Genomic DNA, 27955 nt, shown 5'->3' with positions numbered 1-27955 from the left:
ATGCAGAAGACCTGAACACTGAATACTGTAAAACATTGCTGAGAGAAATTAAGGACCTAAGTAAAAGGAAACACATATGTTCATGCATTGGTGGACTCAACAGTGTTACGATAATAATTATCTCCACATTGATCTGTAGATTCAGTACAACGCACATTATAATCCCCCAATCCATTTTCCTCCACAGAAACTGACAAGCTGTTTTATTTGTTTTAATTAATTAATTTCTTTTTGGCTGCATTGGGTCTTCGCTGCTGTGCACAGGCTTTCTCTGGTTGTGGTGAGTGGGGCTACTCTTTGTTGAGGTGCTTGGGCTTCTCAGTGCAGTGGCTTCTCCTGTTGTGGAGCACGGGCTCTAGCTAGGTGCATGGGCTTCAGTAGTTGCAGCGTGTGGGCTCAGTGGTTGTGGCTCGCAGGCTCTAGAGCACAGACTCAGTAGTTGTGGCACACCGGCTCAGTTGCTCTGTGGCATTGTGGGAACTTCCTGGACCAGGGCTCAAACCCATTTCCCCTGCGTTGGCAGGTAGATTCTTAATCACTGCACCACCTGGGAAGTCCCTGACAAGCTGTTTTAAAAATATGTAAATGAAAAGGACCTTCAACAAAGAAATTTTTGAGATGTACAGCAATTAATACTCTGGTATTAGAAGAAAAACAGACACACAGTACCATGGTATAGGAGAGTTCTCAGAAATATGAGTATATTTATGTAGTTTACTCATTTTTCAACAAAGCAACTCAATTGGGAAAGGTAATTCTCATCAAGAAATGGTCCTAGAACAAATGAATATGATTATTCCTTCTTTTAATAGATTTTTTACCTGCATACACTGTGGCAATTAATGTACAGGTGGTAGGGATAAAGAGGTGAACAAAATGAAATTCTGACTTTTTTTAATATAGTTATTACTTATTTTATCTATTGGTTGCATTGGGTCTTTGTTGCTGCACACAGGTTTTCTCTAGTTGCTGCAAGCGGGGGCTACTCTTCATTGTGGTGTGCAGGCTCCTCATTGCAGTGGCTTCTCTTGTTGTAGACCATGGGCTCTAGGCGTGTGGGCTTCAATAGTTGTGACACGTGGGCTCAATAGTTGTGGCTCACGGGCTTAGTTGTTCTGCAGCATGTGGAATCTTCCCAGAGCAGGGCTCGAACCCGTGTCCCCTGCATTGGCAGGCAGATTCTTTTTTTTTTTAATGGTGTTTATTAAAGAAATTATAATAACATGGACAAATGAAAGGTCTCTGATATATAACCATGCTCAATAATTACTGAGCACCTACTATTACAAGGCACTGTTAGCCACTCTCAGGTTAACTACTGTATTACTTACTATTATTGTACCATGTACAGCAGACCATTGGGGAAAGAGTCTTAGTTCTCTTGATAAAGTGGTAGTGAGCTCACTGTCCTGAGAGCAGAGGTCTAATACTAACCCATCCACCCACCTGCAGTCCAATAATCAGGCAATGATGATGGGAGGCCCTCAAGATAAATACCTCTTCTAAAGAGCTAAGATCTGGCAGGTGGATTCTTAACCACTGTGCCATGTAGGAAGTCCAAAATTCTGACTTTTAATCCTGATTTTCCTGTAGGCATTATTGTTCTAATTAATTTTATTTTAAAATTAATGTTCCAATTACAGTTCTGGCCTCATACCAAAAGTTCTGATACAAAGGCATCTCATTATTATTTTTTCCTGAATAGGCTATAATTTCAAATTTATACATACATACATGTGATCACTTCCCAAATGGAGATGTTAAAAATATCCCTATTCAGATCACTTATTGCAAAAAAGGAGTTGTATGATAGAAAACTCCACCAGTGACTACCTTTACCAATTACAATTAGTATTACTAATTAGTAGTAGTAATTTACCAATTAGTATTATTAATAATGGGAAACTCCGGCATTATGTGTTTGCAAATATATGCACCATTACCTTGGAAGTGTTCTTCAGAACCCAGTGAAATCTTTTAAACTTACAATATAGAAAAAGCCTGGGACAGAGGAACAAGTTACATGACAATGTGAGGAAACAAATACAGAAGGGGAGGCATTCTATAACACAACTTCCTTGGACTTCTCAAAAAATAAAAATCAAGTAAAAAGGCAGGACTCAAGAGCAAAAGATGAATATTTAGGGGCAAAGTCTACAACTTCCTGTTACATGAAGAAATAACTATGTACAGACAAAGAGGGAAGGAGATAGAGATGAAGTAAATAAGGCAAAAAATTACCAAAGATGCTGGCAATTTTACTATTCCTTCTACTTTTCTCTATGTTGAAATTTCCATTTAAAAAAACTACAAAAGAAATTTTCAAATGGACAGTTTATTTTTTTCTATCCTGTGATTAATTTCCATCGTATTCTGAATTCTGGACAAACGATGTGGATTATAGGCTGTTCTCAACAACTTCACACACATTAAAAGGCTGGGTATCTTTCATGAATTGTCTGATTCAGCTTAAGAGATGAGTGCTAAATAAATATCCTCTCATGTTTCTTTCTACAAAGGTTTATCCAGGAAGATTTATCTAAAATTCTAAAATGGATGCATGGAGAAAGGAGCATTTCTAAATTAATTACACCTGTAGGGTCTTACTCTCAAAATTTTACTAGCAGTTAAAAAAATATAATTATAAAACTAATAAATATTGAGCATAGGTTTTTACAAGTGTGTAGGTTCTATTATCATCACCATTTTAAAACAATGCCTGAAAAGTACGTTGCCTAGTGTCAAACAGGTTGTTAGGTGTAGAATGACAACGAGAGTTAACATAGGTGAAATGGCTACAGGCTTTCCAATATGTATCACATTCACTGGTTTTTAAAAATTAGGTTGAATTATCTGAAGTTCCAAATGATTTAAAAGCAACTGGAAGTTTTTTAAATTCACTTAATCACATTAGAATGTGTCATAAAATTTCATGCTATCAATGTTGTGAGCATTGATGATGTTTCCCATCTTTTCTGAATTGGCCACCAGTATGGTGATGATATTCTGATAATGTAAACACAGGAATGACAAATGAAGGCTTTTTTATGTTTTCTGAATTACATTATGGATTCTCTTTTTCTTTTTTGGCCGCACCACGTGGCTTGTGGGATCTTAGTTCCCCAACCAGGGATCAAACCCATGCCTTCACAGTGAAAGCACAGAGTCCTAACCACTGGACCACCAGGGAATTCCCATCATGAATTCTCTAATAAAAGAAAGATGAGAATATTTTCTAGAGGCCTACCAACATATTTTATATTTAAGTTTCTCACCAGCATGAATTCTCTGATGCTGAACAATGTTAGAGCCATACATAAAGGACTTCTTAAATTCCTTAAATTCTTAGGATTTTACACACATATGATTTCTGTGATGTGCTTTAAGGGCTGAACTATATCTAAAGGCTTTCTCACATTTTTTACATTTAAAGGGTTTCTCACCAGTGTGCATCCTCTGATGTTCAGTAAGGAATGAATTAAGTCTAAAGGTCTTTCCACATTCCTTACATTCAAAGGGTTTCTCACCTGTATGAACGCTCTGATGCCCAATAAGTTGTCCATACACAGTAAAGGCTTTCCCACATATGTTACATTCATAAGGTTTCTCACCAGTGTGAATTCTTTGATGCTGAATGAGGTAAGAGCCAGAACTAAAGGCCTTCCCACATTCCTTACACTCATAGGGTTTCTCACCAGTATGGATTCTCCCATGTTGTACGAGGTATGAGGCACGACTAAAAGTTTTTCCACATTCCTTGCATTCATAGGGTTTCACATCAATATGAATTTTCTGATGTTGTGTCAGATGTACATGTACTCTAAAGGCCTTTCCACATTCCTTACACTCATAGGGTTTCTCACCAGTATGAACCCTCTGATGTACAGTAAGTTGATGGCGACTAATAAAAGCCTTTCCACATACCTGACATTCATAGGGTTTCTCACCAGTATGAATTCTCTGATGCTGAACCAGGTATGAACCAGTACTAAAGGCCTTGCTACACTCCTTACACTCATAGGGTTTCTCACCTGTATGAAGCCTTTCATGTTGAACAAGGTATGAGGCACGACTAAAGGCTTTTCCACATTCCTTGCATTCATAGGGCTTAACTCCTGCATGAACTCGCTGATGTGCATTAAGAAATGAACTAAGTCTAAAGGCCTTTCCACATTCCTTGCATTCAAAGGGTTTCTCACCAGTATGAATACTCTGATGTCGAGTAAGTTGTCCATACACAGTAAAGGCCTTCCCACATTCTTTACACTCATAGGGTTTCTCACCTGTGTGAATTCTCTGATGTTTAACAAGGGGGGAGCTAGTACTAAAGGCCTTCCCACATTCTTTACATTCATAGGGTTTTTCGCCAGTATGAATTCGCAGATGTTGAACAAGGTAGGAGAAGGTACTAAAGGCCTTTCCACATTCTTTACAGACAAAAGGTTTTTCACCAGTATGAATACTCTGATGCCGAATAAGCTTTCCATACACTATAAAAGCTTTCCCACATTCCTTACATTCGTAGGGTTTCTCACCATTATGGGTTCTTTGATGTTGAACAAGGTATGAGCTACTATAAAAAGCTTTTCCACATTCCCCACACGCATATGGTTTCTCACCAGTATGAGTTCTTTCATGCTTAACAAAGGCTGAGCCTCTATTAAAGGCTTTCCCACATTTCTTGCATTTATAGGATTTCTCACCAACATGCAACCTCTGATGTACAGTGAGCTGATGTCCGTTTCTAAAGTTCTCCCCACATTCTTTACACTGGTAGGTTTTTTCACTAGGACATATTTTCTCATGTTGAACATGCTTTGAGACTTGACAAAAAGTCTTCTCACATTCCTGGCATTCATATGGTTTCTCTCTATTAAGATTTCTCTGATGCAGAGCAAAAGATGCACATTTTTCATAGGTGGATATTTCATTATAGCTGATTATCTCATCCTTGAACCGAAAACCTGAAAGAAAATGGAAAACCCCCAAATATTTTGTTTTCGTATATAAGAAAAATTGGATTCCAATGGAAGAAAAGCGACAAATTGAAGAGTATCCATTAAAGATAAATAATCAGGTAATACTAAAATATTGTTATGAAAGTCAAAAATAGGTCAAGGAGGAACGCAGAGATGAGTGAAAGTTTACATAAAATAGGAAGGCTGGTGATTAGTAACATAGGTTTCATTTCTGATATTTAGATGTGGATCAGAATCTTTGAAGAGCTTGTTAAAAAAAAAAAGTGATGTTCAAGTACCATCCCAGACCCCATGAATCAGGATACACAGGGAATGCTCCCAGGCACTGATATTCTCAACATTTCTAACAAATGTTTCTGGTATAGATGAAATTCCATCCCCTTCCCCCCCACCCCCGTGGTTTCTCTTTACACTTAGGATAGAAGCCATGTATCTTTCCATGAATAATATGGTCCCCTTTTACCTATCAGGCCTCATATCAAATCATAATTCCCTTTGTTCCCTATTTACTTCACTTCCCCCCTTCAGCACCTGGAATGTGTCACAAATTTTCTCATCTTTTGGTTCCATCTGCAGGTGGTGTCAACTCCCCAAAATCCTTTGGCAGGTGTTGTTTGCAGACTGGATCTTTCTCATCCTATATATGTTCAAGGTAAAATGTCACTTTATCAGGAATACTGGAAACTGCTGACCTTGTCTAAGGATGACCATGCCTTTATTTTCTGTTCTAACACTTCATTCCTGTCATTCCTACCTGTTTCAACTGCACAATTATTTCTCTTTATGATTTTTATTTCTCCCAAATCTCCTGGTGGTAGATAATATTTTGGCCTTCATGACTTTTGCCCTCATCATGCCTATGAAGATGTTGCATCACATGGAAAAAGGTATATAATCAAGTTTACTAATTAGTTGATTTACAGTAAGGAGATTATCCTCGACTCTCTGGAAAGGCCCTTCAAAGAGCTGTCTCTTGGCTTAAGGCAGAAGAGGAATCAGAGACATTCAAAGTATGAGAAGGACAAGACTTGCTGGCTGCTGGCTTGAAGATGGAGGGGGCCACATGGAAAGTGTAAGAAGAAAAGAAATTCTGCCAATGACCAGTGAGCTTAGAAGAGGACCCCATGCCTTAAGAACTGCAGTCACAGCTGGTACCTTGATTTAGCCATCACGTGCTGAACTTCTGACCTACTGAACTATGTGATAATAAGGAAGTGTAGTTTTAAGCTACTAAGTTTGTGGCAGTCTGTCATGCAGCAGTAGACAATTAATACACTCCCCAAGAGCAAGCCAAACCCGTTTCATTCAGCGTTGAACACTAACCCTCTAGCACACAACTGATTATAGGAACTGATTATAAACAAAACAAAACAAACAAAAAAGTCCCTAGACAAAAGAAACGAATTAGGATATTATTAAAAGACACTACTACAAAAATAATTCACTGATAGTCCATTAATATGAAACAGGGACTGGCTGAAGAAATAAACAGTTTCTGGAATGAGACAGGGAAAGTACAAGGTGAGCCTCAGAAAGTAAGGAAAATTTCAAAGATTTAGGGTTTTGATCAAGAATTGGAGGAGTTCTGTGCGGCAAATACAATGACAAAAGGAGCACACATGATTATTTTGAATTAATGATAATAAAAGATGAAACCATAATAATTCCTGTGAGGGGACAGAAAAGGTAATTTTCAATTCTTTTCATTGCTGAATAATCTCTTACTTATAAAGTATTTAACTACTAGTAAAGAATCAAATAATTTCTCTTCCCCTTTTCACTGGTACTATGTTTCAAGATAACCAAAAAGTTCTAGTTTAGAAGACCAAGACAATAGTTACAGAAGAAACAATAGTGACAAAACATTTTCCTACAAATAATGACATTTTTTATTCTGATGAGGGTTAACAATCACTGTTAAAATTGAAACCGTGCACCTCAGACTGGGACTTGAACCTACGTGGCTGGGGCTTGAATCCAGCCAAAAACCTGATTGGGACTTGAACCCACATGGCCGGGACTCAAATCCAGCTAAAACTCAAGATCCTCCAACTGAGAGCACATACCTGGTTTCAGGACTTAATGAAGCTCAGGTTCTTGATGTCTCCTCACAGAAAGAATTTGAGAGACAAAGTGATAGGTAAGAAGTCTACTTAGAGATTCATTTAGAGAAAAACACACTCTGCAGGCAGAGTGTGGACCATCTCAGATGGTGAGAAAGGCACCAGGGTGTGGGGGTTGTCAGTTTTTGTAAGGGTGGGTAATTTCATAGGCTAATGAGTGGGCAGAGTATTCCAGAATTGGGCCACCACCCACTTTTTGATCCTCATGGGCAGCCTTGCAACTGTCATGGCACCTGGAAGTTGACTTGTCCACCATCTTGAACCCATTTGGTTCTAATCAGTTTATGTTATGTCCTGGGGCTATGTCATTCTTTCAAAAGTTGTGCCCTGCCCCCTTCCCTCCTGTTTCAAAATCATTATGACAGGTTGCTAAAAAAAATGAATACTCCTTGACAATAAAGTAAAACCACACAGGTTACTCTTTAGTCACCAGGAGAAAAATTAACTGAATAATTTTTCAGTTATTCTTGCACTGTTATTCTATTCCAGTGGTCAATCTTAATAATGAACACAACCAGGTATTATGTCTTTTGATAAAATACACATCACCTCCTGTGATGTATTCCAGACAAAAACATTTACCTTTAATAAGGACCTACTGTTTAGCACAATATTCAATATCTTGTAATAATCTAAAATGGAAAAGAATTGAAAAAGAATATACATATGTGTGTGTGTGTATATATATATATATATATATATATATATATATATATATATATATAACTGAATCACTCTGCTGTACACCTGAAACATTGTAAATCAAGTATTCTTTGATTTAAAAAATTAAAAAAATTTTTTAAAAAGCTTACCTTTTAAAAAATATTCTCATACTATATGATAATAAGGACATTTTGACCAAAACCAAACAACTGGGATGGCCCATAAAGATAAGCATTGGATTTGTACACAAAAGTCAAATGGAAACCTGAATCTGATATGTTAGCTCATTAAACTGAATACTAGCCTTTAGGATAGCCTCTGTTATCTCTAAAGATCTGGACAATGTCATAAAGACAGAATTCTTATCCATGAAATCGTATAGCCGCTGGTTCAAAACAGACTCTGTTTAGAAAAAATACTGGTCTTACAAGGGAGAAACACTGCTCTCTTACAAGAAGAATGTTGTACTCAAATCTTTAAAGACCTCTCTGAGATCTTTAAGGTCACTAAAATGATCCAGGAAACAAATAAGAAATCTGAAAGTAGATAATTAAGGATATTTCCTCCACAATCTGGTTCTGTGGCCTCTTTGGATTACGGATGAAATCTGTTCTTTTGGTTGAGTTTGGGTACAAATCTTTGGTCCTGGCCTAGAAGCTGACTAGAAATCCTGATGATAATCCTTCTCTTAGGATTTGTCTTTACTGCAGAATTCAAATGTGAAATAACCTACAGTCTTAAATGCTGTTGTATAACCAACTTCTCATCAAATGATCCAAATAAACTTCCAAATAAAAGAATAAGACAGTATAACACTTTTAGAGGTTGGAATGACTTTCACATATACACAACCATAACACATCCAACAGTTGTGTACCTCTGGATAATTATGTCCCAAGAAGATAATGGTCTAGCCTCCAGACCAGGCTGAAGAATGACCAAATAGGGGGTCAGGGAAACAAAGACATGAAACCAACCTAATCCCTTGTGTCTGTTAAACAAAACCAAGGCAAACATCTTCCTGGAGCCTGTCTTAACTCTCCATAGAACATTAGGGCCCATGGGATCAAGTTTTAGTTTTTGAGAGTTTTTTTTAAGCAGTTATAACTATATATAAGAATTAATATTTTACGACTTTTATTCTTTTTAAAAGACTTTGCTGGTTTTTGTTTTTGTTTTGGGGGCCACGCAGCTTGCGGGATCTTAGTTCCCCAACCAGGGATTGAACCGGGGCCCTCAGCAGTGAAAGCGCCGAGTCCTAACCACTGGACCGCCAAGGAATTCCCCTTAAAAGACTTTTCAAAGAACAAAGAGGAGAATTCATTTATTTTCAAAATAGAATAAGTCTCATTCTATCTTAAAAATAGATAGGGTTCTATTAGATTATTTTATAAAACTAAGACATACTATAGGATAGCAATCATCTCATTTTTCCTTTAAGAATTTAAGAATAATGTTCCCATGGAACATTTTTCTGTTTCATCATTCAGAGTTATTTCATCATTTCTCATTGATTACGTCCAACTAAGCAAAAAAAAGAGACTAAAATAAGAAGCAGGATGGCACTGCCCAGAAAGATGACACAATAGTGGAAAAAATCATTATTTCATCATCCTACATCATTTTCTTATCCTGTTGCTCAAAGGACTTTAAGGCTTGAAAGCAGTTTGTAAAGATATCATCTTTGTGTCTTTAAAAAAAAAATTAGCTTTTATTGAACACAATTGGAAGTTCAAAATTTTTCATTATCTACCCATAACAGCGAAGATAAGTAAACGGACAAAGGAAGACAGTTCATAAATATGAGACAAATCAGAAGATGAATGCAGAGAGAAAGGGAGCAGCACTCCAGACCGGCACGTCCAATCTGGGTGCCACTGGCTGCCGGACTAGATGGACTTGACTGACACACTGAGGTGTGCTGTGAGTGTAATATACACACCAGATTTCAAGGACTTAGTGCAAAGAGAAATGTAAATTATCTCACTAATTTTATAGTGATTGTATACAAAAAGGACAATATTTGGGACATACTGAGATAAACAAAATGCATTATTTAATTAATTTTGCCATTTGGGGACTTCCCTGACAGTCCGGTGGTTAAGATTCGTGCTTCCAATGCTGGGAGCACAGGTTCGATCCCTGGTCAGGGAACTAAGACCCATGTGGCCAAAATAAATTAAAAAATAAAATAATTTTGCCATTTCATTTTTCTTTTAAAATTGACCACTTGAAACTTTAAAATTACATATGTGACTTGCATTACCTTTCTCCTGGACAGCACTATTCTAGGTGAGAAAATGGTATGTGGTATACTCTTACTAATCAATGTTGTTTATGATAAAAAGGACCACTGATTGATTAGTTGTATACGGACGGAGAGGAAATACAAATATTTGATAGTAACTCCATACTCTGAGCTTTTCTACATCTAGTATCTCCTTTAAATGGCATGTCTTCTTGGGGACCCTGGAAGCTATCCTATGAAATTTAGTTACAGGTACTGAATTCTGTGAAACATGTCTTCTTTAAGCCAGGCAACTCCCAAATGTGCCTGATGTATATCTCGTCTCTCTGCACCTTACCCTTTTGGACAGCTATGTGTCTCCTGCATGAACTGCAGGGATTCATGCTGAGGCAGTGGATGCTGCCCTGCTGGGCAAGATGGGGGTCCTGTGGGATGTTCCAAACAGAGAAAGCCAAGGGCGGTATTAGTCTGAATGTTCAGCTGAGCCTAAGATGACCCTCTAGTTGGCACTGCAGGTAAGATTATGGCTTTTTTTGTGTGTGTGGTTATGGAGAATAACGTCCTCACTCTGAGTACATTCTTAAGTATTTAGGGATAAAGTGTCATAATTTGTGCAACTTACTTAAATGGTACAGCAAACTTTTCTTATGTAGTTGTAGAACAAAGTGGTAAAATATTAAAAACTGGGGACTCCAGATGAAGGTTTTAAAGAACTTTATCATATCACTATTCCAACTTCCATGTAGTTTTTAATTTAGTTGTCAAAATGTAAAAACAAAACAACTCAGACTTTTAAGAATGGTATAATACTTCCATATACTGAGACATTAATAACAATATACAATTTATAAAAAACAAAACAAAACCCACTCAACATAATGTAAGTAGATTGATAAGATGTAAAGTGTACTGGGTTGAATAGTGTCCCCCCAAAATTTTTCTTCACCCAGGAACTCAGAATATTGCCTTATTTGGAAATAGGGTCTTTATAGATGTAATCAGTTAAGATGAGGTCACACTGGATTAGGACAGGCCCTAAATTTAATATGACTGGTGTCCTTATAAGAAAAGGAGAGGACACAGGAGACAGACACAAAGGAGAAAGAACACCACATGACAATGGAGGCAGAGGTTGGAGTGATGCATCTACATATAAGCTAAAGAACGACAAGAACTGCACTTCCCTGGTGGTCCAATGGTTGGGACTCTGAGCTCTCAATGCGGGGGGCCGGGACTGGACCCTTGGTTGGGAAACTGGATCCTGCATACTGCAACTAAGATCCTGCACTTGGCAACGAAGATCCCATGTGTGGCCACTAAGACCCGGCACAGCCAAAATAAATAAATACTTTAAAAACAAGCAAACAAAAACACAAAGAACCCCAAGACCACAGACAACCACCAGAAGCTAGAAAGAGGCAGAGAAGGATCCTCCCCAAGAACCTTCAGAGAGAGCACACCCTGGACCTCTTGATTTCAAACTTCTAGCTTCCAGAAGTGTGAGGCAGTAAATTTCTGTTGTTTTAAGCCACCAAATTTGTTGGTAACCTGTCACGACAGAACTACTGTAAAAGTCTGTGGTGACGTATTATGGCAAAAACTAATACACTGGGTAAGATGGGTGAATATATAATACAGAAAAGAGTTTGACACAGGTATTGAAAGACTTTTCTTCAGTTAACTGCCAGTTCTGAAAATAAATTCTGATCATATGCTGAATAATTAATAAGTAGTGTGGTAGTGTCAATTTTAGTTTTAAAAAAATGGATAGAAGTCCACCAAAATGTGTAATGATACATACGTGAAACTAAAGTCTCTGAAAAAAAACTTCAAATATGCCCATTTTCTATTAGGACTTATATAATTTTTTATTTTTTTAAAAGCTAGGGGACTTCCCTGGTGGTTCAGTGGTTAAGACTCCACACTCCCAATGCAGGGGGCCTGGGTTCAATCCCTGGTCAGGGAACCAGATCCCACATGCCTGCCCCAACTAAGACCCAGCACAACCAAATAAATAAATAAATTTAAAAAATAAAATAAAATTTGTTTATTTATTTATTTATTGGCTATGTTGGTTCTTTGATGCTGCACACGGGCTTTCTCTAGCTGTGGTGAGCAGGGGCTACTCTTCATTGCGGTGTGTGGGCTCCTCGTGATGGCTTCTCTTGTTTGCGGAGCACAGGCTCTAGGCTCGCAGGCTTCAGTAGTTGTGGCACACAGGCTCAATAGTTGTGGCTCATGGGCTCTAAAGCATAGGCTCAATAGTTGTGGCTCATGGGCTTAGTTGCTCTGTGGCATGTGGGATCCTCCTAGAGAGGGATCAAACCCGTGTCCCCTGCACTGGCAGGTGGATTCTCAATCACTGTGCCACCTAGGAAGTCCCTAAATAAATATTTTTAAAAAATAAAAACAACAAATTTTAAAAAGCTAAATTTCTTTTTTATTTTTTAAATGAAAAAGAATTAGTGCATGTTCCTAACAAATCTGACTTCCAACCATAGAGCAGCGTTGAAATGTGTTGCAAAAGACCTTCAACTTATCAAAAAGAACACTATCGCTTTCTTACCACCTTATCCTCATGTTCTTACCCTGCACTTTCTCCCTAACACGCTTCCTTTCCCATGGCTCCTCAGCTGTCTACATCTCTTGCCCTCACTTTCATCTCAGGATCCCATTAGAGCTGCTCTTTACCAAGCTGTGAATGCCACTGAATTACTTATTCTAGCTCACATATTAAAATTGTAAATTTCATTATAAGCTTTTTTTTTTAACTAAGCTCCTATAAAAGGACACAGTCTACCATGAAGAGACTCCCATTTGCTAAATGTGGAACAATTTTAACCTCAAAATGACAGTAAAAGATTACATAATAACTCATTGACTACAAAAAGAATGCATGGGGCCACACTGATATAAATAAAATAAAAGAAAAACTATATATTAAAATTCAAACTAACATGTTAAAGAAATGACAAAGTTACAAGATTACCACTTGGTGACCCTTCAGTTTAGGCATCAGCAAACTATAATCCACAGACCAAATCTGGCCTGCAGTAAGTTTTTCAAGTAAAGTTTTAATGGAAAACATACCAAGTTGTTCAAGGATTGTCAGTGCTGCTTTCATGTGACAACAGCAAAAATGAGTAGCAGCAACAGAAACCATATGGCCTGTAAAACCTAAAACATTTACTATCTGACCCTTTGCATGAAAAGTTTGCTGACTCCAGAACAAGTTGCTTTACTTAAGAATCAGCAATGGGGAGAAGAATCAAGATGGTGGAGGAGGACGTGCGCTCACTCCCTCTTGCAAGAGCACTGGAATTACAACTAACTGTTGAACAACTATCGACAGAAAGACACTGGAACTCACCAAAAAAAGACACCCCACATCCAGAGACAAAGGAGAAGCTGCAATGAGATGGTAGGAGGGGCACAACCGCGTTAAAATCAAATCCCATAAATGCTGGGTGGGTGACTCACAAGCTGGAGAACAGTTATACTGCAGAAGTCCTGAGGGTTCTGAGCCCCACGTCAGGCTTCCTAACCTGGGGGTCCAGCAACGGGAGGAGGAATCCCCAGAGAATCAGACTTTGAAAGCCAGCGGGATTTGATTGCAGGACCTCCACAGGACTGGGGAAAACAGAGACTCCACTCTTGGAGGGCACACAAAAAAGTGTGCTCACCAGGATCCAGGGGGAAGGAGCAGTGACCCCATAGGAGACTGAACCAGACCTACCTGCTGGTGTTGGAGGGTTGCCTGCAGAGGTGGGCAGCTGTGGCTCACCGAGGAGACAGGGGCACTGGCAGCAGGGGTTCTGAGACGTGCTCATTGGCGTGAGCCCTTCCAGAGTCCACCATGAGCTCTACCAAAGAGCCTGTAAGCTCCAGTGCTGGGTTGCCTCAGGCCAAACGACCACCAGGGTGGGAACACAGCCCCACCCATTGGCATTAAAGTGTCACTGAGCTCCACCCACCAAATCGGATTAAAGTTTTACTGAGCTCCACCCACCCAGCCCAAACCACCAGCAGTCCCTCCCATCAGGAAGCACCCACAAGCCTCCTAGACAGCTTCCTCCACAAGAGGGCAGACAGCAGAATCAAGCATTATCAGCAGTATTTCATCGTGTGAAACTGAAAATCACAGCCACAGAAAGACAGAGAAAATGAAAAGGCAAAAGACTTTGTACCAGATGAAGGGACAAGATAAAACACCAGAAAAACAACTAAATGAAGAGGAGATAGGCACTCTTCCAGAAAAAGAATTCAGAATAATGATGGTGAAGATGATCCAAGACTTTGAAAAAAGATTGATGCAAAGATCGAAAAGTTGCAAGAAAAGTTTACCAAAGACCTAGAAGAATTAAAGAATAAACAAACAGAGATAACAACACAATAACTGAAATGAAAAATACACTAGAAGGAACCAATAGCAGATTACCTGAGGCAGAAGGACGAATAAGTGACTTGGAAGACAGAATGGTGATAATCACTGATGCAGAAAAGAATAAAGAAAAAAGAATGAAAAGAACTGAAGACAGCCTAAGAGACCTCTGGGACAACGTTAAACACACCAACATTCGCATTATAGGGGTTCCAGAAGGAGAAGAGAGAAAGAAAGGACCTGAGAAAATACTGGAAGAGATTATAGCTGAAAACTTCCCTAACATGGGAAAGGAAATAGCTACCCAAGTCCAGGAAATGCAGAGAGTCCCAGGCAGGAGAAACCCAAGGAGAAACACGCCAAGACATATAGTAGTCAAATTGACAAAAGTTAAAGACAGAGAAAAGTTATTAAAAGCAACAAGGGAAAAACGACAAATAACATACAAGGGAACTCCCATCAGGTTAACAGCTGATTTCTCAGCAGAAACTCTTCAAGCCAGAAGGGAGTGGCACAATATATTTAAAGCGATGAAAGGGAAGAACCTACAACCAAGAATACTCTACGCAGCAAGGATCTTATTCAGATTCGACAGAGTAATCAAAAGCTTTACAGACAAGCAACAGCTAAGAGAATTCAGCACCACCAAACCAGCCCTACAACAAATGCTAAAGGAACTTCTCTAAGTGGGAAACAGAAGAGAAGAAAAGGACCTACAAAAACAAAAACAAAACAATGAAGAAAATGGTAATAGGAACATATTGATAATTACCTTGAATGTAAATGGACTAAATGCACCAACCAAAAGACACAGACTGGCTGAATGGATACAAAAACAAGACCCATACATATGCTGTCTACAAGAGACCCACTTCAGACCTAGGGACACATACAGACTGAAAGTGAGGGGATGGAAAAAGATATTCCATGCAAATGGAAATCAAAAGAAAGCTGGAGTAGCAAAACTCATATCAGATAAAATAGACTTTAAAAAATGTTACAAGAGACAAGAAAGGACACTACATAAAGATCAAGGGATCAATCCAAGAAGAAGCGATAACAATTATAAATATATATGCACCCAATATAGGAGCACCTCAATACATAAGGCAAATGCTAACAACTATGAAAGAGGAAATCGACAGGAACACAATCATAGTGGGGGACATGAACACCCCACTTAAACCAATGGACAGATCATTCACACAGAAAATTAATAAGGAAACACAAGTTTTAAATGACACAATAAATCAGCTTGAATTAATAGATGTCTATAGGACATTATATCCAAAACCAGCAGATTACGCATTCTTCTCAAGTGCACATGGAACATTCTCCAGGATAGATCACATTTTGGGTCATAAATCGAGCCTTGGTAAATTCAAGAAAACTGAAATTGTATCAAGCATCTTTTCTGACCACAACTCTATGAGATTAGAAATCAATTACAGGAAAAAAACTGTAAAAAACACAAACACATGGAGGCTAAACAATATGCTACTAACTAACCAACAGATCACTGAAGAAATCAAAGAGGAAATCAAAAAATATCTGGAGACAAATGACAATGAAAACACAATGATCCAAAACCTATGGGATGCAGCAAAGGCAGTTCTAAGAGGGAAGTTTATAGCAATACAATCCTACCTCAAGAAACAAGAAAAATTCCACATCAACAATCTAACCTTACACCTCAAGAAACTAGAGAAAGAAGAGCAAACAAAACCCAAAGTTAGTAGATGGAGAGAAATCATAAAGATCAGAGCAGAAATAAATGAAATAGAGACAAAGAAAACATTAGCAAAAATCAATAAAACTAAAAGCTGGTTCTTTGAGAAGATAAATAAAATTGATAAACCTCTAGCAAGACTCATCAAAAAAAAGAGGGAGAGGACTCAAATCAATAAAATTAGAAATGACACAGGAGAAGTTACAATGGACACCACAGAAATAAAAAGCACCATAAGAGATTACTACAAGCAACTATATGCCAATAAAATGGACAACCTGGATGAAATGGACAGATTCTTAGAAAGGTATAACCTTCCAAGACCGAATCAGGAAGACACAGAAAATATGAACAGACCAATCACAAGTAATGAAATTGAAACTGTGATTAAAAACCTCCCAACAAACAAAAGTCCAGGACCAGATGGATTTACAGGTGAATTTTATCAAACATTTAGAGCAGAGCTAACACCCATCCTTCTCAAACTCTTCCAAAAAATTGCAGAGGAAGGAACACTCCCAAACTCATTTTATGGGGCCACCATCACCCTGATACCAAAACCAGACAAAGATACTACAAAAAAAGAAAATGACAGACCAATATCACTGATGAATTTAGATGCAAAAATCCTCAACAAAATACTAGCCAACAGAATCCAACAACACATTAAAAGGATCATACACCATGGTCAAATGTGGTTTATCCCTGGAATGCAAGGATTCTTCTATATACGCAAATCAATCAATGTGATACACCATATTAACAAACTGAAGGATACAAACCACATGATCATCTCAAGAGATGCAGAAAAAGCTTTTGACAAAATTCAACACCCATTTATGATAAAAACTCTCCAGGAGGTGTGCATAGAGGGAACCTACCTCAACATAATAAAGGCCATATATGACAAACCCACAGCAAACATCCTTCTTAATGGTGAAAAACTGGAAGCAGGCCCTCTAAGATCAGGAACAAGACAAGGAGGTCCACTCTCGCCACTACTGTTCAACATAGTTTTGGAAGTCCTTGCCACAGCCATCAGAGAAGAAAAAGAAACAAAAGGAATCCAAATTGGAAAAGAAGAAGTAAAACTGTCACTGTTTGCAGGTGACATGATGCTATACATAGAAAATCCTAAAGATGCCACCAGAAAACTACTTGAGCTAAGCAATGAATTTGGTAAAGTTGCAGGATACAAAATTAACACACAGAAATCTCTTGCATTTCTATACAGCAACAATGAAAGATCAGAAAGAGAAATTACGGAAACAATCCCATTCACCATTGCAACAAAAAGAATAAAATACCTAGGAATAAACCTAACCAAGGAGGTAAAACACCTGTACTCAGAAAACTATAAGACACTAATGAAAGAAATCAAAGACGACACAAACAGATGGAGGGACATACCATGTTCTTGGATTGGAAGAATCAACATTGTGAAAACAAATATATTACCAAAAGCAATTTACAGATTCAATGCAATCCCGATCAAATTACCAATGGCATTTTTCACAAAACTAGAACAAGAAACTTTACGATTTGTATGGAAACACAAAAGACCCTGAATAGGCAAAGCAATCTTGAGAAGGAAAGACGGAGTTGGTGGAATCAGGCTTCCCAACTTCAGGCTATACTACAAGGCCACAGTGATCAAGACAGTATGGTACTGGCACAAAAACAGAAATATGGATCAATGGAACAGGACAGAAAGCCCAGAGATAAACTACAGTCAACTAATCTATGACAAAGGAGGCAAAGATATAAAATGGAGAAAAGGCAGCCTCTTCAATAAGTGGTGCTGGGAAAACTGGACAGCTACATGGAAAAGAAGGAAATTACAACACTTCCTAACACCATACACAAAAATAAACTCAAAATGGATAAAATACCTAAATGTAAGGCCAGACACTATAAAAATACTCCTAGAGGAAAACACAGGAAGAACACTCTTCGACGTAAATAACAGCAAGATCTTTTTTGATCCACCCCCTAGAATAATGGAAATAAAAACAAAAATAAATAAGTGGGACCTAATGAAACTTCAAAGCTTCTGCACAGCAAAGGAAACTATGAGCAAGACGAAAAGACAACCCTCAGAATGGGAGAAAATATTTGCAAACGAATCAACAGACAAAGGATTAATCTCCAAAATATATAAACAGTTTATCCAGCTCAATATCAAAAAAACAAACAACTCAATCAAAAAATGGGCAGAAGACCTTCACAGGCATTTCTCCAAAGACATATGGATGGCCAAGAGGCACATGAAAAGCTGCTCAACATCACTAATGATTAGAGAAATGCAAATCAAAACTACAATGAGGTATCACCTCACACCAGTGAGAATGGGCATCATCAGAAAATCTACAAACAGTAAATGCTGGAGAGGGTGTGGAGAAAAGGGAATGCTCTTGCATTGCTGGTGGGAACGTAAATTGATACAGCCACTATGGAGAACAGTATGGAGGTTCCTTGCAAAACTAAAAATAGAACTACCATATGACCCAGCAATCCCACTACTGGGCATATACCCAGAGGACACCATAATTCAAAAAGACACATGCACTCCAATGTTCATTGCAGCACTATTTACAATAGCCAGGACATGGAAGCAACCTAAATGTCCATCAACAGATGAATGGAAAAAGAAGATGTGGTACATACATACAATGGAATATTACTCAGCTGTAAAAAGCAATGAAACAGGGACATTTTTAGAGACATGGATGGACCTAGAGACTGTCATACAGAGTGAAGTGAGTCAGAAAGAGAAAAACAAATATTGTATATTAACACATATATGTGGACTATAGAAAAATGGGACAGATCAACCAGTTTGCAAGGCAGAAATAGAGACACAGATGTACAGAACAAACATATGGACACCAAGTGGGGAAAGCGGGGAGGGTTGGGGGGGAATGAACTGGGAGATTGGGATACCAAATTGTATACTCTAAATATATGCAGTTTATTGTAAAAAATAAAAAAATAAAAAGTTAAAATAAAATAAAATAAAATAATAAAAAATATAAGAATCAGCAATGAATGCTAAAATTAGCTGTAAAAGTTTGATGAGGAATATGGCATTTACAGCTCCAAAGTATCTAACAACAAAACACTTCTTAATTATATATGGAAAAAGATGCAGTGAAGAAATCTGGCAGATACCACTGTAATCATGTGGTCGAAGTTAACATCACCAGAAATGGGATAAACTGACACCACAAGCCTCCTGATATATGATGCACTAAGGACAACAACACTTCAGTGATATTTCTGCCAAAAATACAAACTGAGTCTAATTATGAGGAACCACTAGACAAATGCAATTTTGAGGGACCATCTAAAAAGAGATGTACTCATCAAAGATGGCAAGGTCATAAAAGACAAAGGAAGATCAAGGAGTTGCTTCAAATTAAAGGAGACTACAGTAAGATGATAACTGAATGAAATCCATGATTTTTGTTTTGGATTCTCGGTTGGATTTTTTTTTTTTTTTCTATAAAGAATACCATTGGGACAATTGCTGAAACTTGATTGAGGTCTGTAGATTAGGTAAAAGTATTACACCAAAGCTTGATTTTGATAATTATGCTATGGTTATAAAGAGAACAAACTTGTTCTTAAATACACACTGAAACATTTAGGATAAAGGAAAAGGGCATCACATGCGGGCAGGATGAGAATGATAAAAAGCAAATGCATATCAACTATTAACAACCCCTCCCGGGTAAAGGTCACATGTTTCAATATGTTCTGTACTATTCTTACAAGTTTTCTGGTTAGAAATTATTTCAAAATAAAGAGTTATATAAAAGCTGTCAATTAAGTAAAGAACCTTGTACATATTTGTTTAAACCAATAAATTTCAGCTGAAAGAAGAATGCACACACAAATGCAGAATAGCACAGTGATTATTACAGATCATAAGCGAAGCTGTGTCTGAATTCTAATTCCAACATCTAGCTCTGAAATTAGAACAATTTCTTAACCATTCCAAGCCTTAGTGTCCTCAGATACAAAATACTGATAGCAATTTCACACACATCATTGTTGCTGTGAGAATCAATAAGGCCATGCATGTAAAATGCTTAGCAGAGTTCCATGCATAGAGCATAGAATCAATAAAGTAACCGCTATTACTACTACTATGACTACCACCATCACCACCACCACTACTGGCTGAATAAGGGACAGTGGGCTGGGACTTCCCTGGCGGTCCAGTAGTTAAGACTCCATGCTCCCAAGGTAGGGAAGCCTGGGTTCAATCCCTGGTGAGGGAACTAGATCCTGCATGCCGCATCTAAGACCTGGTGCAGCCAGATAAATAAATAAATAAAATTTTTTTTAAAAAAAGAGAGAGCGAGAAAAAAAAAAAGAGAGAGACAATGGAGCAAGTCAGTTCAGTTTGAGTAAAATGAACAATGTTAAGATTTCATATTCCCCTCATTAATTTCCAGTTAATGATTTTTCCTCTTACCTCTCTGAGAAAACTGAACTAGAGAAAAGACACAGATTCTTTCCTCTACCACATCAGTTAAGTTATCTACATCCAAATCCACAGTCAGTTTTTTCTTAAGCACAAATTCTACCACCTTACCTCAAACTCAAGGCCACTGCTTCCATAATAATGTCCTCTTTCTGATTCATCTCTTTTTACCACTCTATGGAATTGGTCACATTATCAATCATCCAGGTGTAACCAGCCCCACCTCTTCATAACCAAATGCCTCCACAGAACGGCTCTCCTCATTCTCATCACTGCCTCACCTCCCGTCCTGTTTAAACCACACCACTCAGGCTTCCATTCCTTGACGCCACTGAGAATTTCTGGGAAAGTCAGATATTGTGGTCAAAGTTTCATTTCTTATTTTAATTCACTTTTCAGCGATCATTCCTCCATCTTGAAACATTTTCTTCATTTCTCTTTGGTGGAACCACTTTCTGATTTTAATTCTACCTTAAAATGTGCTCCTCCCCAGCAGTCCCTTTTGCAGTCTCCTCTAGCAGACCTCCAAGCGTAGAGAAGCCTCTATCTGCACTGGCTTTCTGGGTGACCTTATCCAGTGCCCTGGGCTCTAAACACCAGCCATATCCCAATGAAACCCAAATTGTTACACATGAGTCTAAGCTCTCCCTGACCTCCAGACTTGCACACTCAACAGCCTACTCAGCATCTCTAAGGGGATGATGAATAGTCATCTCAAACTTAACGTTTTTTTTTTCTTCTTTTTTGCCCTCGCCATGTGTGGCTTGTGGGATCCTAGTTCTCTGACCAGGGATTCAACCTGGGCCCTCGGCAGTGAAAGCCCAGAGTCCTAACCACTGAACTGCCTGGAAATTCCCCAAAGCAGACATCTTTAAGATCTGCCCTCCAACCTGCCTTTCCCTCTCTTTCCCATCTCAAGCCATTGTATCACCATTCACCTGATCATGTCAAAGCCTGTTGATTCTTCTTAGTTTCTCTCTTGGCCTCCATACTTATTTACAATTCACCGACATGTTGTTAGTTCTACACTCAAAATATATTATGAATACTGTACCTTCTCACCCTACCACTAACATTCTAACCCAAACCTCTATCACCCCCAGTTTGCACCACACAATTAGCCTCCCAATAGGCTTTCCTAGTCTTACTCTTGGCCCCCTTTCAGTCTATCCTGTATGCATCTATGCAGGAAAAAGCAGAGAGTAGTGGGGTATATGACAGACCTGATAACCCCCAAAATAACCAATGGACATTCATTGGAAAGGGAAATAGATGAATTTGAGAAGAGCTAGTATATGGTGGGGAGGTTTAAAGTGGCCAGAAGTGATTAATCAGGAAGGGAGATAGAGGGCTGTGATCAGGCAGAGTCACGTGAAGGCCTTAAGGGGTGGCTGGGAAAGTTTTATCTCCTCATTTGGAGAACCTGAGTGAAGAATATGTGAAAATTCTTTGTATAATCTTGCAACTTTTCTGTAAGCCTGATATTTTTTTTTAAATGTTTTATTCTGCTCAGGGCGATGGTTCTATGGATATCTGCCTTGTAATAACTCACCAAGCTGTATATTTTAATGTGGTGGTTTGGTTTCTACCTCATATTTAATAGACATTTCAAATAATTAAAGTTGGAAAAACATAAATTAGATCATGGCTTCCAGTCACTTTCAGAAAATAATCCAAATTCCCAATAATTAACAAAATTATATACCTATATCTATATCTATATGACCTGGCCCCTTCTAACGCTCTGCCTTTTTTCTTATTCCTCTCCCCTATTAATTCTGTTTCACTCTTCTTACTGCTCCTGAATCACACAAAGCTCATTCCTACTTCAAGGAATGTACATGTGCTGTTCACTGTGCCTGGAATGTTCTACATAATCGTATGGCCTAAGCCCTTACTTCTTGTTCTTGTCTCTGTTCAATTACCACCACCTCAGAATATATACATAAATCTAAATGCAAAAGAGGCGTTGAAAGCAGTCAAATTAAAAACACAGCAGAAATACTGTACTGGGAAAGTGAATAATAAAATGACAGGGAAATATGAGGTGAGTGAATGCTACAATTGGCAAAGATTTAGACAATTTGGCAAGATATTCAGCCTTCCCTCAAGTTTCAGGCCTTTGAAGGGAGACTTCCAAACAGCCTCTCAGAGATGCACCTGCTCGTTGACCACATGCGCTGTTTCCAGCAGTGATGGCTTCTCTACCTGACATGCTCTCCCTCACCTGTGTACTGTCTTCTTGGAGCTTTCTTTACCATCATCCAGGGCTCTTTCCATTGTTCCAATAAGGTGATCACATGTGGTTTAGGACGGGAATGACCTGCTTACAAGATAAGAACACCATTTAATGTCGAAAAGAAATAAAAGATCAATTCAAAAATACTTTGTTTGGGTTAAACTTGTAATAAATGAAAGGTCAACATGATACTGATAAGTACTGCGGAGAAGAGAATGGCAAGGGGATTCAAGAATGCAAATAGGAAGGGGAAGGGGAAGTGATACCTATCTACCTACCTATCTACCTTCCTTCTGTGTCTTGACAGAAAGCATGACACTGTAACTGAGAACAAAGACTGTGGAACCAGAGCACCTGGGTTCAAATTCCTGGTTCTGCCCTGTACTAGCTGTGTGACCTTGGATAACTCAGACTCACGGGGCTTCAGCATTCTCATCTAAAATGATTACATATATTTGTATTTGATTTGTATTAACTGATTTTTTTCCCTCACAGTCACCTTATGGGTAAGCAGGTACTATGTTTATTAAGAGCTTAAAATAGTGACTGGTACACGGTTAGCACAGTGTGAGTGACCAACATTATTACTGTTATTTTTCTAAGAGAAAACAGAAGTTTCCTGAGACATCTATATTTATAATTCCCTTAATCCTAAATGCAAAGCTCGTGGATTACAAATTTTAACCACGAAATCAGGTCAGTTGTTTTGTAAGAAATAAAATGATGTAACTTCAGCTTTAAATAATTTATGCTTATCCAATCCAGCACTATATAAATTGCACAGGCTCTTCAGATGGAACAAATCGGAACTTCTGTCTAGCTGTTTTGCCTGCAGGTGGGCTCACAATTTTGGGCATAAACACAACAGGAAATCTGACCTTTGTCAATATTTATACAATAAACACCCCAGAATTCTAATCCTGCTATTTCATCAGTTCCAACCTAACAAAGCTCAAACTATTTCTTTGGGAACAGGGAGAAGAAATTACATTCACTTCTTAAGACAGCCCTAAAATGTACAATGAAGAAAGTATCTCCCAGGAGCAGATTTTAATTTATTTGAGAGATGTAAACTTACCCAGGGAGATGAGGTTCCTATAGTTCTCCAACATCACATCTCTGTACAAGTCCTTCTGAGCAGAATCCAGACTCTCCCACTCCTGGTGAGAGAAGGCTATGGCCACATCCCTGAATGTCACTGATCCCTGAAACTGCAAACCCACATATTTCTGGTGAAATTAAGGAAAATGTTTTCAAGATGAAAAGAGAGAAAATGAAGAGTTCCAACGTAACAAAGAAGCAATAATACAGCAATCAAGTAGGCTGGATGCTTATGATATAAGAAGTAAATGAAGCAGATGCAAACTATTACACGCAGGATGGATAAACAACAAGGTCCTACTGTATAGTACAGGGAACTATAAATATCCTGGGACAAACCATAATGGAAAAGAATATATGTATGTATAACTGAGTCACTTTGCTGTATAGCAGAAATGAACACAACATTGTAAATCAACTATACTTCAATAAAATTTCTTTAAGAAAGTAAGTGAAGCAGAATATCTTCATGTTCTAGAAGAATCCTGTGCTATGGACAAAATTTTCCATTATGTTGTGACATACCACAATACTCCAGATCTGTTGGGAAATGGATAAAATAATCAAAGTGTCTTCGTTAAATAAAAGTATACACAAGGCACTGCCTGCTAGGTGCCCTAATACATTCTCAAGAACTATCAGTCTCTACATTATTTTCCCTTTAAGAGAAGAAGTTTGGTTTTTTTTTTAAGCATAAAATCTCTGTTTTAGAAAATAGATATTACACAACTTTGTTAATTCCTCAAGCTTCAAGATCATTATGTCAGATCATATCATAAGCATTTTTCCTTGTATTGATAAACACATTTTCCATGATGGCATGAAAGTACATCTCAAGGATATTCATCAGCGTTTATAATTATTTTATATTTATATGAGATTGGACCAAATGCCCCAGGTGTCCCCAGTTCTGGTAATCTATGTTAACCTCCTCCTTACGATAATATGCTTGTTAGTATACTGTCACGCGGCATTTCTCACGCAACACTTTGGCTGTTCTTCAGTTAGTGTATAATGATGAAGATGATTCAGAATCAAATGTAAGTCACCCAAGTCCAGCAGGTCCCATTCCACAACAAAACTAACCTAGCACCACTCTCTCAGGCATCACCTGGCAAGAACCATGGGATCAGTGTTTCCATGTCACAATCACATCCCTAATGTGCCCCTAAAATCCTCACAGAGTGTGTGATCTCATCATATTAAGACTGGGAACAATCAATACAAAATCCCATCTTATCAGGTCTGTGAAAAATTTTAAATTTTCTGATGTATGGTAAAAATTAGGCCAGTATCTCAGACTCACCAAACCACACACTGAGATAGGAAGCTCAAACAATTTTCTCATGGGACTTCACATTTGCACTATTTCACATAGAAGGAATCAGGAAGCACGCAATTTTTTTTAAGCTCTTTATTGGAATATAATTGCTTTATACTCTTATACCAGTTTTTGAGGTACACCAAAGTCAATCAGCTGTATTTACACATATATCCCCATATCCCCTCCCTCCCGCGACTCCCTCCCACCCTCCCTGTCCTGGCCCTCTAAGGCATCACCCATCATCGAGTTGATCTCCCTTTGTTATACAGCAACTTTCCACTAGCTATCTATTTTACAGTTGGTAGTGTATATATGTCTATGCTACTCTCTCACTTCATCCCAGCTTCCCCTTCACCTCCCCCGCAAAAACCCATGTCCTCCAGTCCATTCTCTGCACCTGCATCCTTATTCTTGCCCTGTCACTGGGTTCATCAGTACCATTTTTTTAAATTCTGTACATATGAGTTAGCATACGGTATTTGTTTTTCTCTTTCTGGCTTACTTTGCTCTGTATGACAGTCTCTAGGTCTATCCACCTCATTACATAGAGATCAATTTCATTCCCTTTTATAGCTGAGTAATATTCCATTGTATATATGTGCCACATCTTCTTTATCCACTCACCTGTTGATGGGCATTTAGGTGGAAGCAGATAATTAGATGGTGCTCTCTTAGGAAGAACCCCCCAGGTTAATCGATGATAATTATCTATGTAATCTAAAAATCCCAACATTTCAAGGAGAAACAACTTACATGGGCCATGCTTTTGGAAACCGATCAGTTTTCCTTGGGGTTCTTCTACCAGAAAGGTTCAAACTCTAGAAACTCTAGAGCTGAGAGAAGAAAAGGAGACTTCAGTATTCCCAACAACTTTGGCCAATAAAATTATCCCCCTTCCCCAATTTCAGCTTCCAAACTATGCCACAACCACCCTCACATAAAAGTTTGTGGAAGAACAGAGGGATTCTGGATAAATCCAAGCCCCAGTGAATCAAGCTGTAAACAGTTGGTTGCAGAACAACACTTCTTTTGTGGCCTCAGGATAAGATCAAACCATGGGAGAGGGAAAATACAGAAGATATTGATCTGGCATTTACAAACATCTCAGTGGCTCAGTTTTCTCATAATTAAAATAGGGATAAGAATATTAGCTACTACATATGGCTATCTTGAAGAATAAGAAAATTCAGCTAAAACACTTACTAGAATAGAATAATTGCTTAACACGGGTTAGCTATTATCACTAAAGGACATTATATGCCCCTTATTTCATTTTTATTTTTATTTTTAATGCACATTCTGTATTTTTATTTGCTCAATCTAACAACTAATTTAGAAGTATCTCCTTTTTTGCGGGGAGAGGGGGCCTTGCTGCGCGGCCTTGGGGATCCTAGCTCCCGGGCCAGGGATTGATCTCGAGCCACGTCAGCGAAAGCGCCGAGTTCTAACCACTGGACCGCCAAGGACCGCCCTCATTTTTATAAAAATAAAACTTTGTTTCCAATTTTTACTTATCTCTGGCATGCTTTCTTGTATTCTACCTAAAACATTTAGAGCCTGGACTTAAGAATGCAACTCTTCTTTTAAAAAATAGCAGAAAGGATTCGCTGACATTTAAATTTCCCCTTTAATTCCTCCGTAGGAATTCAGAGAGAGGCACCATTCTGCAGTAAGATGGAAAACTGAAATAATTCATAAAGGTTGAACCCCGTTCCTTCTGTGCAATACGGAGATTGATGTAAATGTTTATACCAATATCATCTTATTCTCTTTTCTTATATAAATTTGTTACTGGAAAACTAATTTGTACAACAGATCCTTGGAAGTCACTTTTTCCTGCTCTAAAATTCCCATCTCCAGATCAGTTTTGCGCCTTCCTGCGGGGAAACTTCATGCAGGGACTCAATAACCGACCTCCTTTCTGGGGACCAGCTGTCTGGGGCAAACCCTCGTTGCTGGGAGGGGAATGGGGCTGGCGGCAGTAGGCACCTGCAACACGGGTCCCAGTGGCACCCCTCTCAGCTGAGACTCCAAGTTCACACGGAGGTCCCGTCCCCAGTCTTCGCGGACTCACACCCCACTCTCTCTTATAAATTACCCTCTTTCCCTTGACTGGACCAGCCGTGCCCGCGCTCTGAGCCTCCCAGCCTGAAGCGCCTCGTCCACCCTTTCACTCCCCGCCTGACAGGGTCCGGGGTCCGCACCGACCCACACGTCCCGCACTATTTCCTTTCCCAGAACCCCGTTACCCGGTGGTGCTGGTCCGAGTCTGCTGAGCTCTCCCTCGAGGCCGGGCGCTGACTTTTTCTTTATAGAAGTCCGCAGCTCGCTGCCTCGCCAACCATCACAAACAGCGGATGGAAATGCAGCGGTCCAGGTTGCCTGGGCGGCCTTCGGGAAATGTAGTCCCAGGCTAAGTGGGCCTGATCGCAGTGGCCTGTGGGAAATGTAGTCCGGAGTAGTCAAACCCGAGAACCTGCGCGGTCCACATGACGACCGTGCCCCCCGCACCCCGGAGACTTCTGGGAATTCCGTCGCTATTGGGAGTGCGCAGGCGCAAACTGACAGCAGGTACAGGCTGTTCCCACTTTAGCGCTGGGCGAGTTTGATGGGTTGGTGTTCCCGGACCCAAGGAGGAGGATGGTACCTGGGTGGATCAGGGAAGGCGGAGATGAG

General features: G+C 38.9%; 1 protein-coding gene across 1 annotated transcript; it reads right to left on the bottom strand.

The window, feature by feature from the left end:
* Window positions 1–2971: 2971 nt before the first annotated feature.
* ZNF30 (zinc finger protein 30) lies at window positions 2972–27628 on the bottom strand. Its single transcript, XM_057711227.1, has 5 exons — window positions 27529–27628; window positions 26033–26112; window positions 23933–24065; window positions 22843–22938; window positions 2972–4964 (listed from the first exon to the last, which is right to left on the bottom strand). Exons 2-5 carry the CDS (start codon window positions 26039–26041, stop codon window positions 3346–3348), a joined length of 1857 nt encoding a protein of 618 aa, XP_057567210.1. The 5' UTR covers window positions 26042–26112; window positions 27529–27628; the 3' UTR covers window positions 2972–3345.
* Window positions 27629–27955: the final 327 nt, after the last annotated feature.

This window comes from Hippopotamus amphibius, chromosome 16, assembly GCF_030028045.1.
Source record: "Hippopotamus amphibius kiboko isolate mHipAmp2 chromosome 16, mHipAmp2.hap2, whole genome shotgun sequence".
NCBI classification, from domain to species: Eukaryota; Metazoa; Chordata; class Mammalia; order Artiodactyla; family Hippopotamidae; genus Hippopotamus; species Hippopotamus amphibius.
The sequence above is the reverse complement of the archived record's forward strand: the minus strand, read 5'-3'. Positions and strand labels throughout refer to the sequence as shown.